The sequence below is a fragment of the Leopardus geoffroyi genome, chromosome B2, assembly GCF_018350155.1.
Source record: "Leopardus geoffroyi isolate Oge1 chromosome B2, O.geoffroyi_Oge1_pat1.0, whole genome shotgun sequence".
NCBI lineage: Eukaryota > Metazoa > Chordata > Mammalia > Carnivora > Felidae > Leopardus > Leopardus geoffroyi.
The window spans coordinates 91,947,041-91,963,124 of NC_059332.1; the positions used below are offsets into that span (position 1 = coordinate 91,947,041).

The 16,084-nt window shown below is 34.4% G+C and overlaps 1 protein-coding gene across 5 annotated transcripts in view; it reads left to right on the top strand.

Annotated features, from left to right (window-relative positions):
* GRIK2 (glutamate ionotropic receptor kainate type subunit 2) overlaps positions 1-16,084 on the top strand; it is a 661,616-nt gene that overhangs the window by 483,537 nt on the left and 161,995 nt on the right. For all 5 annotated transcript variants that reach the window (XM_045499147.1, XM_045499151.1, XM_045499149.1 and 2 more), the window contains exon 12: positions 9,438-9,661. In XM_045499147.1, coding sequence (XP_045355103.1) covers positions 9,438-9,661 — 224 coding nt within the window. The remainder of the gene's footprint in view (positions 1-9,437; positions 9,662-16,084) is intronic.

The following is a 16,084-nucleotide window of genomic DNA, read 5'->3' on the forward strand; positions in this document are numbered from 1 at the left end:
CATTCATGAAAATATGCCTTGTTATCTAATTTTTGTATTAGGTAATTGGAAATTAGACCAATAAATGTTATCATTGTTCTTTGAAACTGTAATCAAGGATTGCTATTAACTATATAGAACTCCATAAAAAGAATTATTCTGTTTTCCCCTAGATGGGTTAGTTCACTAGAAATTACATTAATGTACCAATAAATCTTATTTCTAGAATAAGATCAGAAAAAAGTTTAATTTTGAAATTCTCTGGGTAATTTTCTTTGAAACTTTTAGTAAGTTAAACTGTATTTAGTAAGTTGAAACTGTATTTAGCAAACGTTTACCAAGTAGTTCCTTGGTGTCAGATTTTGTCCAATGCCCTACAGATATTTGATTGGTTATTATGAGAATAAAACAATTTGGAAAATTTCATATAGAATGATAGAATATTAAATTAAAACTTATTAATAAGATAGCTGCTGCCCAGGCATCTTGGTGAAATTTCCAGGGAGAAACCCTTTACCGTAGCAACTATGTTCTAATTAATTTAATCAACACAACATTAAGTACTACTAACTGAGGATATGGTTAAAATTATTACCTAAAAAATAGACTTTTTAGAGTAGTTTTAGGTTTATAGAAAAACTGTGCAGAAAGTAGAGTTTCCATACCTTCTCCCATTCTGCTTTCATCCCCTGCCCCACTCTAGTTCCCATGATTATTAACAGCTTCCATTAGTGTAGTACATTTGTTACAATTGATGAACTTTTTGAGACATTAGCTAAAGTCCATGGTTTACATTAGGGCTCACTCTTTGTATTCTACAGCTTTATATTTTTTGATAAATGCACAGTGTCATGTGCATTATGATTTCTTACAGAATAGTTTCACTATCTTAAACATGTTTGGTTCCACTTATTTGAAACTCTGTTCCCCTGAGCTGTTGTCAACCACAGAGCTTTTTACTGCCTGTGCAGTTTTGCCTTTTCCAAAATGTCATATAATTGGAAGCATACGCTATGTAGTCTTTTCAGACTGGCATTTTTCATTTAGCACTATATGCATTTAGAGTTTTTCATGTCTTTTCCTGTCTTGATAGCTCATTTCTTTTTATTGCTGAATAATATTCCATTATATGAATGTACCACAGTCTGTTGATACATTTATTTTTTATTTTATTTTATTCTTTTTAATATGAAATTTATTGTCAAATTGGTTTCCATACAACACGCAGTGCTCATCCCCACAGGTGCCCTCCTCAATACCCATCACCTTCTTTCCCCCCCTTTTCACTTCCCATCAACCCTCAGTTTATTCTCAGTTTTTAAGAGTCTCTTATGCTTTGGCTCCCTCCCTCTCTAACATTTTTTTTTCTTCCTTCCCCTCCCCAATTGTCTTCTGTTAAGTTTCTCAGGATCCACATAAGAGTGAAAACATACGGTATCTGTCTTTCTCTTTATGACTTATTTCACTTAGCATAACACTCTCCAGTTCCATCCACGTTGCCACAAAAGGCCATATTTCATTCTTTCTCATTGCCAAGTAGTATTCCATTGTGTATATAAACCACAATTTCTTTATCCATTTATCAGTTGATGGACATTTAGGCTCTTTCCATAATTTGGCTATTGTTGAGAGTGCTGCTATAAACATTGAGGTACAAGTGCCCCTATGCATCAGTACTCCTGTATCCCTTGGGTAAATTCCTAGCAGTGCTATTCCTGGGTATAGGATAGATCTATTTTTAATTTTTTTGAGGAACCTCCACACTGTTTTCCAGAGCGACTGCACCAGTTTGCATTCCAACCAACAGTGCAAGAGGGTTCCCGTTTCTCCACATCCTCTCCAGCATCTATAGTCTCCTGATTTGTGCATTTTAGCGACCCTGACTGGCGTGAGGTGATATCTCAGGGTGGTTTTGATTTGTATTTCACTGGTGGGGAGTGATGTTGAGCATCATTTCATGTGCCTGTTGGCCATCTGGATGTCTTCTTTAGAGAAGTGTCTATTCATGTTTTCTTCCCATTTCTTCACTGGATTATTTGTTTTTCGGGTGTGGAGTTTGGTGACTTCTTTACAGATTTTGGATACTAGCCCTTTGATATGTCATTTGCAAATATCTTTTCCCATTCCGTTGGTTGCCTATTAGTTTTATTGATTGTTTCCTTTGCAGTGCAGAAGCTTTTTATCTTCATGAGGTCTCAATAGTTCATTTTTGCTTGCCCTTGCCTTTTTTTTTTTTTTTTTTTTTTTGCCCTTGCCTTTGGAGATGTGTAAAGTAAGAAATTGCTGTGGCTGAGATCAGAGAGGCTTTTTCCTGCTTTCTCCTCTAGGGTTTTGATGATTTCCTGTCTCACATTCAGGTCCTTTATCCATTTTGAGTTTATTTTTGTGAATGGTGTAAGAAAGTGGTCTAGTTTCATTCTTCTGCATGTTGCTGTCCAGTTCTCCCAGCACCATTTGTTAAAGAGACTGTCTTTTTTCCATTGGAAATTCTTTCCTGCTTTGTCAAAGATTAGTTGGCCATACTTTTTGGGTCCAATTCTGGAGTCTCTATACTATTCCATTGATTTATGTGTCTGTTTTTGTGCCAATACCATGCTGTCTTGATGATTACAGCTTTGTAGTAGAGGCTAAAGTCTGTGATTCTGATGCCTCCTGCTTTGGTGGTCTTCTTCAATATTACTTTGGCTATTCGGGGTCTTTTGTGGTGCCATACAAATTTTAAGATTACTTGTTCTAGCTTCGAGAAGAATGCTGGCGGAATTTTGATTGGGATTGCACTGAATGTGTAGATAGCTTGGGATTGCACTGAATGTGTAGATAGGATTTTAACAATATTTATTCTTCCAATCCATGAGCACGGAATGTTTTTCCATTTCTTTATATCTTCTTCAGTTTCCTTCATAAGCTTTCTATAGTTTTCAGCAAAAAGATCTTTTACATCTTTGATTAGGTTTATTCCTAGGTATTTTATGATTTTTGGTGCAGTTGTGAATGGGATCAGTTTCTTTCTTTGTCTTTCTGTTGCTTCATTATTAGTGTATAAGAACGCAACTGATTTCTGTACATTAATTTTGTATCCTGAGACTTTGCTGAATTCATGTATTAGTTCTAGCAGACATTTGGAGGAATCTATCCAGTTTTCCATGTATAATATCATGTCATCTGCAAAAAGTGAACGCTTGACTTCATCTTTGCCAATTTTGATGCTTTTGATTTCCTTTTGTTGTCTGATTGCTGATGCTAGCACTTCCAACCCTATGTTAAATAACAGCAGTGAGAGAGGACATCCCTGTCGTGTTCCTGATCTTAGGGGGAAAGCTCTCAGTTTTTCCCAATTGAGAATGATATTAGCTGTGGGCTTTTCATAAATGGCTTTTATGATGTTTAATTATGTTCCTTCTATCCCAACTTTCTTGAGGGTTTTTATTAAGAAAGGATGATGAATTTTGTCAAATGCTTTTTCTGCATTGATTGGCAGGATCATATGGTTCTTTTCTTTTCTTTTCTTTTCTTTTCTTTTCTTTTCTTTTCTTTTCTTTTCTTTTCTTTTCTTAATGTGATATATCACATTGATTGATTTGTGAATGTTGAACCAGCCCTGCAGCCCAGGAATGAATCCTACTTGATCATGGTGAATAATTCTTTTTATATGCTGTTGAATTCGATTTGTTACTATCTTATTGAGAATTTTTGCATCCATATTCATCAGGGATATTGGCCTGTAGTTCTCTTTTTTTACTGGGTCTCTGTCTGGTTTAGGAATATAAGGAATGCTGGTTTCATAGAATGAGTCTGGAAGTTTTCCTTCCCTTTCTATTTCTTGGAATAGCTTGAGAAGGATAGGTATTATCTCTGCTTTACATGTCTGGTAGAATTCCCCAAGGAAGCCATCTGGTCGTGGACTCTTATTTGTTGGGAGAGTTTTGATAACTGATTCAGTTTCTTCGCCAGTTATAGTCTGTTCAAGTTTTCTATTTCTTCCTGTTTGAGTTTTGGAAGTGTGTGGGTGTTTAGGAATTTGTCCATTTCTTCCAGATTGTCCAGTTTGTTGGTATACAATTTTTCATAGTATTCCCTGATAATTGCTTGTATTTCTAAGGGATTGGTTGTAATAATTCCATTTTCATTCATGATTTTATCTATTTGGGTCATCTCTCTTTTCTTTTTCTTTTTCTTTTGAGAAGCCTGGCTAGAGGTTTATCAATTTTGTTTGTTTTTTTTCAAAAAAACCAACTCTTGGTTTCATTGATCTGCTCTACAGTTTTTTTTACATTCTATATTGCTTTTTTTTCTGCTCTGATCTTTATTATTTCTCTTCTTCTGCTGGGTTTGGGGCGTCTTTGGTTTGCTGTTCTGTGTCTATTTCTTTTAGGTGTGCTGTTAGATTTTGTATTTGGGATTTTTCTTGTTTCTTGAGATAGGCCTTGGTTGCAGTGTATTTTCCTCTCAGGACTGCCTTCGCTGCATCCCAAAGCATTTGGATTGTTGTATTTTCATTTTCATTTGTTTCCATATATTTTTTAAATTTCTTCTCTAATTTCCTGGTTGATCCATTCACTCTTTAGTAGGGTGTTCTTTAACCTCCATGCTTTTGGAGATTTTCCAGACTTTTTCCTGTGGTTGATTTCAAGTTTCATAGCATTGTGGTCTGAAAGTGTGTATGGTATGATCTCAACTCTTTTATACTTATTAAGGGGTGTTTTGTGAGCCAGCATATGATCTATCTTGGAGAATGTTCCACGTGCACTCGAGAAGAAATTATATTCTGTTGCTTTGGGATGCAGAGTTCTAAATAGATCTGTCAAGTCCATCTGATCCAATGTATCATTCAGGACCATTGTTTCTTCATTGATACTGTGTTTAGATGATCTATGCATTGTTGTAAATGGGGTATTAAAGTCCCCTGCAATTACCACGTTCTTATCAATAAGGTTGCTTATGTTTGTGATTAATTGTTTTATATATTTGGGGGCTCCCATATTCGGCACATAGACATTTACAATTGTTAGCTCTTCCTGATGGATAGACCCTGTAATTATTATATAATGCCCTTCCCTTTAACTTAAAGTCTAGTTTGTCTGATATAAGTATGGCTACTCCAGCTTTCTTTTGACATCCAGTAGTATGATAGATAGTTTTCCATCCCCTCACTTTCAATCTGAAGGTGTCCTCGGGTCTAAAATGAGTCTCATGTAGACAGCAAATAGATGGGTCTTGTTTTTTTTTTTTTAATCCATTCTGATACCCTATGTCTTTTGGTTGGAGCATTTAGTCCATTTACATTCAGTGGTATTATTGAAAGATATGGGTTTAGAGTCATTGTGATGTCTGCAGGTTTCATGCTTGTAATGATGTCTCTGGTACTTTGTGGTCCTTGCAACATTTCACTCACAGAATCCCCCTTAGCATCTCTTGTAGGGCTGGTTTAGTGGTGATGAATTCCTCCAGTTTTTGTTTTTTTTGGGAAAACCTTTATCTCTCCTTCTATTCTGATTGACAGTCTTGCTGGATAAAGGATTCTCGGCTGCATTTTATTTCTGTTTATCACATTGAAGATTTCCTGCCATTCCTTTCTGGCCTGCCAAGTTTCAGTAGATAGGTCTGCTACTACTCTTATGTGTCTACCTTTGTAAGTTATGGCCTGTTTATCCCTACCTACTTTCAGAATTTTCTCTTTATCCTTGTATTTTGCCAGTTTCACTATGATATGTCATGCAGAAGATCTATTCAAATTACATCTGAAGGGAGTTCTCTGTGCCTCTTGGATTTCAATGTCTTTTTTGCTTCCCCAGATCAGGGAAGTTCTCAGCTATGATTTGTTAAAGTACACCTTCAGCCCCTTTCTCTCTCTTCTTCTTCTTCTGGAATTCTATGATACGGATATTGTTCCATTTGATTGCATCACTTAGTTCTCTAATTCTCCCCTTATACTCCTGGATTTTTTTATCTCTCTTTTTCTCAGCTTCCTCTTTTTCCATAACTTTATCTTCTAATTCACCTATTCTCTCCTCTGCCTCTTCAATCCCTGCTATGGCCACCTCCATTTTATTTTGCACCTTATTTATAGCATTTTATAGCTCCTCATGACTATTTCTTAGTCCCTTGATCTCTATAGCAATAGATTCTCTTCTGTCCTCTATGCTTTTTTCAAGCCCAGCGATTAATTTTATGACTATTATTCTAAATTATTGTTCTATTATATTGCTTAAATCGTTTTTGATCAATTCATTAGCTGTCACTACTTCCTGGAGTTTCTTTTGAGGAGACTTCTCCTGTTTTCTCATTTTGGGTAGTCCCTGTGGTGGCTCCAAACTGCAGGGCACTTCCCCTGTGCTGTCTGGAGTAACTTGTGTTGGTGGGTGGGGCCGCAGTCAGACCTGATGTCTGTCCCCAGCCCACCGCTGGGGCCACAGTCAGACTGGTATGTACCTTATCTTCCCCTCTCCCAGGGAAGATAGTGGTGTGGTGTGGCCCATGTCTGGGCCTCTTGCACACTGCCAGGCTTGTGGTGCTGTTTTGATGGTATCTGAGTTATTAGCTGGGATGGATCTGCAAAGTGCACAGGGGCGGGAGGGGCAGGCTTAGCTGGCTTTGCCCTCTCTGGTGTCCTGCGGGAGGAACCCTGCAGCACTGGGATGGAGGCAGTCCCGTTGGAGGAATGTATCCACAGAAGCACAGCATTGGGCTTTTGCACAATGCAAGCAAGTTCAGTGACCAGAACTGGTTCCCTTTGGAATTTCTGCTGGGGGATGGGAGAAGGAGATGGCACTTGCCAGTGCCTTTGTTCCCCAGCTGAGCTTAGCTCTATGTTCCAGGGTTCAACAATTCTAACTCCTGGCGTCCTCTCGCCCTCCCCATGAGAGCAGAACAGTTGACTTTTAACATTCCAGGTGTTAAGTCCTGCTGGCTGTCAGAACTCATGGAGTCCGGCCCCTCAGCTTTTGTAACCAGACTCAGGGGCTCTGCCTTGCTGGGCGTGCTGCCCCTCCACTGCCCCAGCTCCATCCTGCCAGTCTGTGTAGCACGCACTTCCTCTCTGCCCTTCCTACAGTCTTCTGTGGGCCTTTTGTCTAAGCTTGGCTCTGGAGAGTCCATTCTGCTAGTCTTCTGGTGGTTTTCTGGGTTATTTAGGCAGGTGTGGGTGGAATCTAAGTGATCAGCAGGAGGAGGTGAGTCCAGCTTCCTCCTACACCACCATCTTCCCCTCTCGATACATTTATTTTTTTAAATTAAATGTCAAAAGTGTCTGTTTATATCTTTTGTTTCAAATGACTAATTTCTTTTATAATTGAAAGAATTTTACTGTGTGATGTTTTGTCTTATATTCATTTTATATTTGGGATAGAAATTTTACTTTAGGCAATGCTAAGTAAATTTTGAAATTTGATGGATGTCTTGTCAATCATATTAATATATGCCTGTGGAACGACTTTTTTTTTTAGAATAATGTAGTGGTTTTGTCTTAATAGATGTTACTTGAATTGTTCCCTAACTTTTGTTAATATCTATTTTGAATTTAAAAAATATTTTACCAGCTTAAAGCATGTTCACTTACATGCTTTACATGTTATAAAGTTTTGCTTTTCATGTGCCTACAGTGAGGGAGGGTTACAAAAGTGAAATGGTACATAGATAAACTGTGCTGTATACTCAATCCCCTGAACAGAAGTAAGCCACCATTTCAGGTTGTCCATTTTTTAACCTAGAATCTGTTTCTTAAATGATCACTCTTTTTCCCTAACAAACATCCTTACTTTTTCAAACCGTCTGTAGTTCCTTCCCTTCTGTCTTAGAGGAAGTGCTATTTCTTCCTTGTGGAAAGTATTCCATCTTCCTAAATTCTGCACCTGACCCTCTAAATTGTCAGTGACTGTAATCTATTAATTACTGACCTTGCTTCTATATATTCTCCTTTCCATCTCTACAGATTCTTTAGTAAAGGAATGAATGAATGTCTCCATCATTCCATTTCTGGCTTCTGAGATGCATCTCATGCTTAACTCTAGGTATAGATTCTAATAGCTTGGGGTTTAGGTCCTGGTTTCAATGCTCAGTTAGCTCTGTGACCATGAACAAGTTTTTTACTTCTCATAGATTCAGTTTCCTTATCTTAAAATAGGAATAATAGTAGGATTGTGTAAGGATTAAATGTGACAATTCATGTAAAGTGTTTACCACACAATGCCTGTTGCACAGCACATGCTTAAAGAACATTACCAAGTATTATTGCTAAATTGATATTTTCTTAGATTTATGAATATGTAATGTGATGATATCCTCTCCAGGACCATTAAGACCTGTTCTTTCCTTCCTAACATTTAGAGAAATATCTCTCTGTCTTCATTGCTGCTCAGAGGTACTCTGTTCAGGTATCTGAGTGCTCCCCTTTCCCACACACACCCAAACACAAATGCATACCCAGAATAATAATTCCCAAACACATACCCAGAATAATATCATCAACAAACTTAGCCTTTTAGTGAAGTTTCTTTTTTTAAGTTCTCCAACAGTCCTCGAGGTAAGAAAACAAAACCCAATTTCATTATTTTGTTCATCTTTCTGTAGCTCTCTACAAACAGCATTTTTTATTTATCTTCTGAAAGCCCAGTATGTTTATGAAAATAAAAGGAAAGTAGAGATATAGCTTCCCATTATATATGAGAATAGATGCCTTTATTATTTAAAATATTAAAATTATTTCCTGTAACATATTACAGCTTAAGTTCATCCCTGACAGATGGTTATAACATGATGAGTGAAAAGCATTAGTAATTTAACATATTTAAGCTACCGTGGAAAATTAGCAACTTTGTGAAAATTGAAAAACTCATTTCCTAATGCGATTTAGGCAAGGCTGCAAGGATTTTCATTAAATAATATAAAACAAATTAGAGGGATAGAAACAAAACTCAAGGGCAGTAAACACAATCACATTAAAAGATGATTTTCAAAATGTTAACTATTTAAAGACTTAAACCTTTTAACTGAACTCTATAGTTTTAAAATAAGGAAAACATGTTTCTTGATTATCAATGAAATGATTTGAGGTAGATATTATTATTACTATTTAGAATTTGACCAAGTTATTTAGAGATCCATAGCTTACATTAAATGTGTTTTTTTAGTTTAGATTAAAAATAATTATGAGAAGATTCCACAGCTTAATAATTCAGGTACTGAATGTACAATAGTTTCTTCAGTTTTTTCATTCCATATATTTTTTTTCTTTCTTTAACTACTTGCAATAAATGCTGGTTTGCTAATCTAGAAGGACATAGAAATGAGTAACAGAAAAATCAAATGCTTCAATTCAGGGTCAAGAATGCTTTAAATGTTAACATAATAGTTACTCAGACAATTCTCAAGTATAAAGTATTTGTTTTGCTTAATTTGGATACTGACTTCTTTTTTGAGACTTAGAACCCATTTTTTCCCCTGTTTTCTGTTTCTCTCTACAGAAAGCTGACCTTGCAGTTGCCCCACTGGCTATTACCTACGTTCGAGAGAAGGTCATCGACTTTTCCAAGCCCTTTATGACACTTGGAATAAGTATTTTGTACCGCAAGCCCAATGGTACAAACCCAGGCGTCTTCTCCTTCCTGAATCCTCTCTCCCCTGATATCTGGATGTATATTCTGCTGGCTTACTTGGGTGTCAGTTGTGTGCTCTTTGTCATAGCCAGGTAACATGCTCACTTTTGTGATTTTTTTGGCAATTGTTACCTCCTTTTTCTAACTAATAATTGTCAAAAGTCACAATAATTTTACTTTTCTTCTTCTTTATTTCCCTTGGGGTGCTGAAATAATGAACTTTTAAGAGTCACATACCTTATTAAAATATACTGTACTGCCTTTTTGGGCAGAAAGCATGCTGGTTGTGTCAGTAAGCTATAACTGTGGGAGAGTTTACTCCTTTTAATTAGAATCTAAAAGCAGTCCAAATTACTATTCCATAAAAATTATTTCCTCATTTTGCTCTTGAGCGAGACAGTAAAATAGTGTATTTTACTAATTTGAATTGATAAATAAGTCATAAGAAAAAACAAAGAGGTAAGATTTAAAAGGAGGCTTTTTTTTAATGAACCAAGGCTAATTAAAAATGAGCACTTTATGTATAAAAAAATACCGTTATTTTCCACATAAAATTACTCATTTTTCTACAAAATAATTATAATGTATAACTACAAATATGTTTTGGCTCTATTATCAAAATTAAATATTAAATAAGAAGGTTATTTTTTCTTTTTTTTCAACGTTTATTTATTTTTGGGACAGAGAGAGACAGAGCATGAACGGGGGAGGGGCAGAGAGAGAGGGAGACACAGAATCGGAAACAGGCTCCAGGCTCTGAGCCATCAGCCCAGAGCCTGACGCGGGGCTCGAACTCACGGACCGCGAGATCGTGACCTGGCTGAAGTCAGACGCTTAACCGACTGCGCCACCCAGGCGCCCCGAAGGTTATTTTTTCAATTGTATTATATAGCTTCTTCTGATAAATTTGTCACTAAGGATATTTATCCTTTCTTAAACTTATTCTTTTCTCAGTGAAGTCATATATTTGTTCCTAGCAAAAAAATAAACAAACAATAAAAACCTACTTAGTTCATTCAATTAAAAGAGGAATCACTTCTAGAATAGCATAAGATTTTTGATATACACACATATTTATAGGTATACACAGATATTTTTGATATTTACATATAAATGTTATGAAAACTTATAATTCCCCCCAATTGATTTAATATTGACACATGAGTCCTTCAGACAATTATCATTTGCATTTGTCTGAAAATTTGTATTGGAACCATGAGTACATATAGCTTTGGTAGCTGTATGGTAGATCATGTTAATATTTGTATTTGAAGTTTAGAATTCTCCCCTCAAAAACGAGAATTTGGAGTATAAAATTCATAAGTCTTTAGCTCTAACTTTTTCCGTATCTTGTGAAGACAAAACAGCCTTTTCATTTCTGAACATCTTTTCATTAGTTACGTATATTTTATAGCGGCCAATGTAAACCATCCTGTTTCATATGTAGTCAGAGAAATGAGTTCAAAAATTACAGTTTAAATAATTCAATGGTTGGAGAACTCTACAGCCTGCCCACAAGGCAAACAGAAAAATAAATACTCCAAAGTATAGAAAAAAAGTCTTTCATGCTGTCTGCAGGTACACCTCTTCCTTCTTAATCAAATTAACAAAAGTTCCCAGGAAGGATAAAATCAAAACCTAGGGGCAAATGTCCTGATACCATTCTGAGACAATTGTGCAGGCATCAATCAAGCTGAATTAAGTCTAATGTAGTTTCCAGGGGACCTTAAGCAGAGACTATTGAGTTACCTCAAACTTGTATTAGGAATTTCAGATATTCCTAATTTTCTGAGCCCAAATCTTCTGAGATTACATTCAAAAGCAAATACTGAAACATCTGAATTATTTTCCAGCTTAAAATTACATTTGCAAATAGAGACGTGGAACAGCTATGCAGTGATCTAATTTTCAAAATATTTTTAACTCTCACTGATAACTATCAAATAAAATAGTGATATAATATCTGTATAATTATGGTAACCTGTGCTAATTTTACACAAAATAAATACATCTATGTCATTCTTTTTGAGAATGTAACATTAGTTGATATGCCATTTTTTAGTGTCATTAAATTTTGGAATATTACTGTTATATTTTGTTGTTAGTTATTAAATGAATGGAATTTGAAAATGATTCTATTTCAGCATCTTATTCAATGCCAACAGTCTCATACAATTTCAAAAATTAAGTATAATATCTTCATTTATAGGTAAATTAACACATATTTTATTAAATAATAAACAATGTTAGATATCCCATATTAACTAATAAATATCGTGGTAAATAGTACATAATATGAAAATAAATTCTTTGCAGATTATTCCTGAAACATTTTATTCAATACTCTATATTAAAATAATGTATAAATATTTGCTAAATTTAAAAACAACACACTAAGAACTCAGATTAAAAGGAAATTCTTGAAATAGAATCCAATTAAATTCTTAACTGAACTTCCAAAGCCAAATAAATTTATATAATTAAAATCCAATATACTTCACTTAAAAAAATATTCAGTCTCATATGGTATTGAACTCCTATTACAATGAAAGTTCATAATATGCAAAGCAGGCAAAATGTCCAGATTTCATTGCAGAACTTAATTACCTTTCTAATATAAATGGTATTATGGTATTTCTTATCAATACAAAATAAACACAGAATTTTTATTTTACCTATGAATGAAGACTGTGTCTTATGTTATTTAGAGATCACTAATGAATGTACTAATATTATTATATTATATTAATGTTAACATATAAATATGGCATTTTATTTATGTATACTTTTTATCTTCATCTCCATAATAATTACAGAGAAAGACCATTTACATTTGAAAAAATTCTCATCTATGTGTTTCATTCTCACTGAAAATCACAGAAACAAAGTTCTACAATAATACCATGTCAAAAACAAAATTTTGTAATAAATTAAGTACTGATCATAATTGTTAGAATTTATGTTTTCTAAAATTAAATTTAAAAGCAGATTGTTACTGTGATAGCTCTTAAAAATTTCCCTTCACCCTTCCTATATAGAAAAAGATTATCTAAGAAATACTTAACAAATGCTCTAAATTTTTTTAACCATTATTAAGAAAGATATATATGGTCTTACTTTCTTGTTATGGTTTCATAATCTATGGTCTCTTGCAAATAGTTGCTTTCTTGTTTATAGCATAATGACATAATCAGCATGCTTGTCTGAATTAGCTGAGAACTCTTTTCACAGTAAAGATAAGCCTGAGGTACAGCATTCTAGATATGGAATGGCCTTATCCTGGATATCCTAACCATAGCTCTTGGCTGACAGAAGATTAGGAAGAAATCTTATACATGACAAACTTGTACATAATCATGTTTGTCCCTAAACCTTTCCCTCTCTCTTTCTATTTTCCTCTGACCTAGGTATATTAGTATAGAGACAGCAGTTAGTCCTATAAAGAGTCTGGTTAGGAAATCCACCCTTTATACTCAGAATGAGAGGTATTTTTCACCTTGCTTCAAATATTTTCTTTATTAAACAACTGATAATATGGACACAGTAGATACTATTTATAAAATGGAGCCAATTTAAATGCCCATAATGTTAGAATTTTTTTTTTCTTTTAACAATAGGTGTCTTCAAGACCAGAGCTGTTTTGAAAATCAGCATGTAAATCTTGGTCTAGAGTTCTTAGTAATTTGGTATAGAGGTGAATAACTGAAGACCAAACTTAAAAGAAGAGACTAATGCTATACACATTTTCCTCCAACAGGATTGATGGAACTGTAGTAATAATTCACTAAGCGTATAATAATATTGCATATTTTATTCTAAGATTGACATTTTAAAATTAAATACAAATAAACTGGGGAAGAAGAGTAATACTAAACCATTTTTTTGTAAGAATTTTATTACAGAGAAATTTCTTAGGTTACTTAAATGAACAAGTGAATATGATCAAATATAGGAAAAAGAATAAAAGAAAGCTAGCAATATTGGCTAACCTGGCCTTAGCAAAGATAACAAATCCAAGAATATTCGGTATGTGTTAAGTACATAACATTAGTTTTTCTAAGTTAAAAAGAATATAGGAGTTTCTTATGTGTTTTGGGGTTGAATTACTTTGCATGATTTTTAGAATATTAGAATCTCATCTATTGTATTATTGGATTAGACAGCAGGAAGTGGTCTCCCTAGAATCTGCTCAAGGGTTTATAAATACGGTGACCACCAGGACCGTCTTGACACACATTTTGGCACTAACATGGTCTGGAGTCACAAGATGACAAGGCTACTGCCTTACTGAGAGTTCTTACATTTGTAAAAATATTCTGTATTTCTCTTGGTGCTCGGAGGTAAAGATGTTCTAAACATAGTGTTTTTGACGGTTTAACCGAGTTTAGAAAGCCATGTCCAAAGTGCTTGCATCAACAGCTTTGATCTAGGCTCCTGGCTAGTGTGCAATAGCTTTTATATTCTTGTCACAATGATGGGTGACATTTAATGTACAGTGAAGGACAACAATGACTTATTATGCACTTGGAAATGGATAACTGTTTTGGTGGGATGTTCAATGTTAAACTAATATGCTGTCAAAAATACTGTTGTCACATTGAAACGAAATGCCAATTTTGTTGTGTGCCTTTGCCACCACTTGCCCACCTCTTACTAGAAAACCATTTCAGTTTTACCTTTCCATAACACAATTTTAGATATATTTTTCTTTAATTTTTTAGACACTTTTTTTACTTAAGTAAATTTCAGGAAAACCTATCTGCTTTTATTGATTTAGCAGTTTTCTGAGAATTTAATGAAAATTTGGTTTGAAATAATGCTGTTTTCTAGTATGCCTTTCACACATATGAAAGTGATTATTAAAATTGATTATATTAGCAAATACCTCAGCTATGGACCTAAAAGTCACCATCGATTAAAACTAAATGCACTTTCAAACCACATTTCCATAGGAGATGAAGTTACTTCTACATTAATAAAGTTTTTTTTTTTTTCACAATTGTTACTTGGTAAATCTATTATAAAATAATTTACCTCCTTATTTGTAATGATTCCAATGATGTTCATGGCTACAAAATAGAGATGGAGTTATTACACCAGAAAAAATTCTTCATTTGTATTAGTAGAACCAAAGCAATTGAAAGGTTAAATTGGTGACTTATTTTCAGCTTATGGTGAATATTGTATCTAGATAATGGAGGCAGTGGAAATTTTGACTGCAATTGTAAAGGCTGAAGAATCAGAATCTCAATCACTTTAAGAAAAAATAAACATATTTTCTACCTCTACATTTTATAATTATGCTAGACATTTACAAGAATAAAAGATTTGAAAAAATCAAGTAAGACAAAAACAATTTAAAATTAAGCTACTTATTTTGGTAATCTTCTGTAGTCTAATGCTTTTTGGCATCTTCTTTTAAAGATAATTGTACTTGAGTTTCTTTTAGAAGTTTTAATCTCTCTTACCAAATTAATTTTTGACAGAATTTTTTTATTGTTAGGCAAAAGTGAATGTAAATGCAAGAGCAGAAGTTTGATAGCCCATTTTTATTTTTCATATCCTATAGGTAAATTATTTTCCTCTTTACCTTTCCTTGCCTCCATCGCCAAATTGAATTCAAGACTTCTAGAGGTGGAAAACCACCTCTCTGTCTAGTCATTGCAAGAATGTCCTCTCAATAAGTATCCTGGCCAATGAGCTTCTGAGGACTATGGTCACCCTATTATAATTTGTTTCAATTTAGAAGTTTCACAGTGTCTAGCTCTGAAAATCACAGATAATAATTTTAATAAATTGTACTATATAGAGAGTAATGTGAAGAAACTCGAGAATGCTAAAAACTTGAAGATGAATGTTATTAAATTATTATACTTGCTACCAACAAATGACAGCTCTGTTTTTAATGAATCCTTTATGGAATATGTAATTCTGTTTTTACACACACACACACACACACACACACACACACACGCATACACACACACACACACACACACACACACACACACACACTGATGAGAAGCAATAGTCTTGTAAGAAATTTTTTTCTTTGAAAGATTTAGAAAGAAGTATAGTGTCATTTTTGACACTTGCCACTATGTTTCATACATTTCTCAGTAGCTAATTCACATGGAAAAACTAATAGGACAAGAATAATACTGTGAATGGCTGTTTCTCTTCCTCTTTATTTCTTTCCTTTGTGTGTGTGTGTGTGTGTGTGTGTGTGTGTTTATGTGTGTGTGTGTATGAGAGAGTTTTAACATAAGAAAGAAATTCTTTGAGATGACTCTTAAGAACCAACAAGATAAAGAGAACCAATCATTTGTTACCAAGTGATGCACTTATTCTTCCACATTTTGTAGTCTCTAGACAGCTACTTCTCCCACAGCTGCAGAGTACTGTGAATTGTTTGTAAGAAGTCATCTTCCCACCTCGTTCTTTCTGTGTTAATTCTCAAAACAAAATTGTGCTTCTGTTTTTCTATAGCCCCCAGAAAAATGATCCCCTCGGAC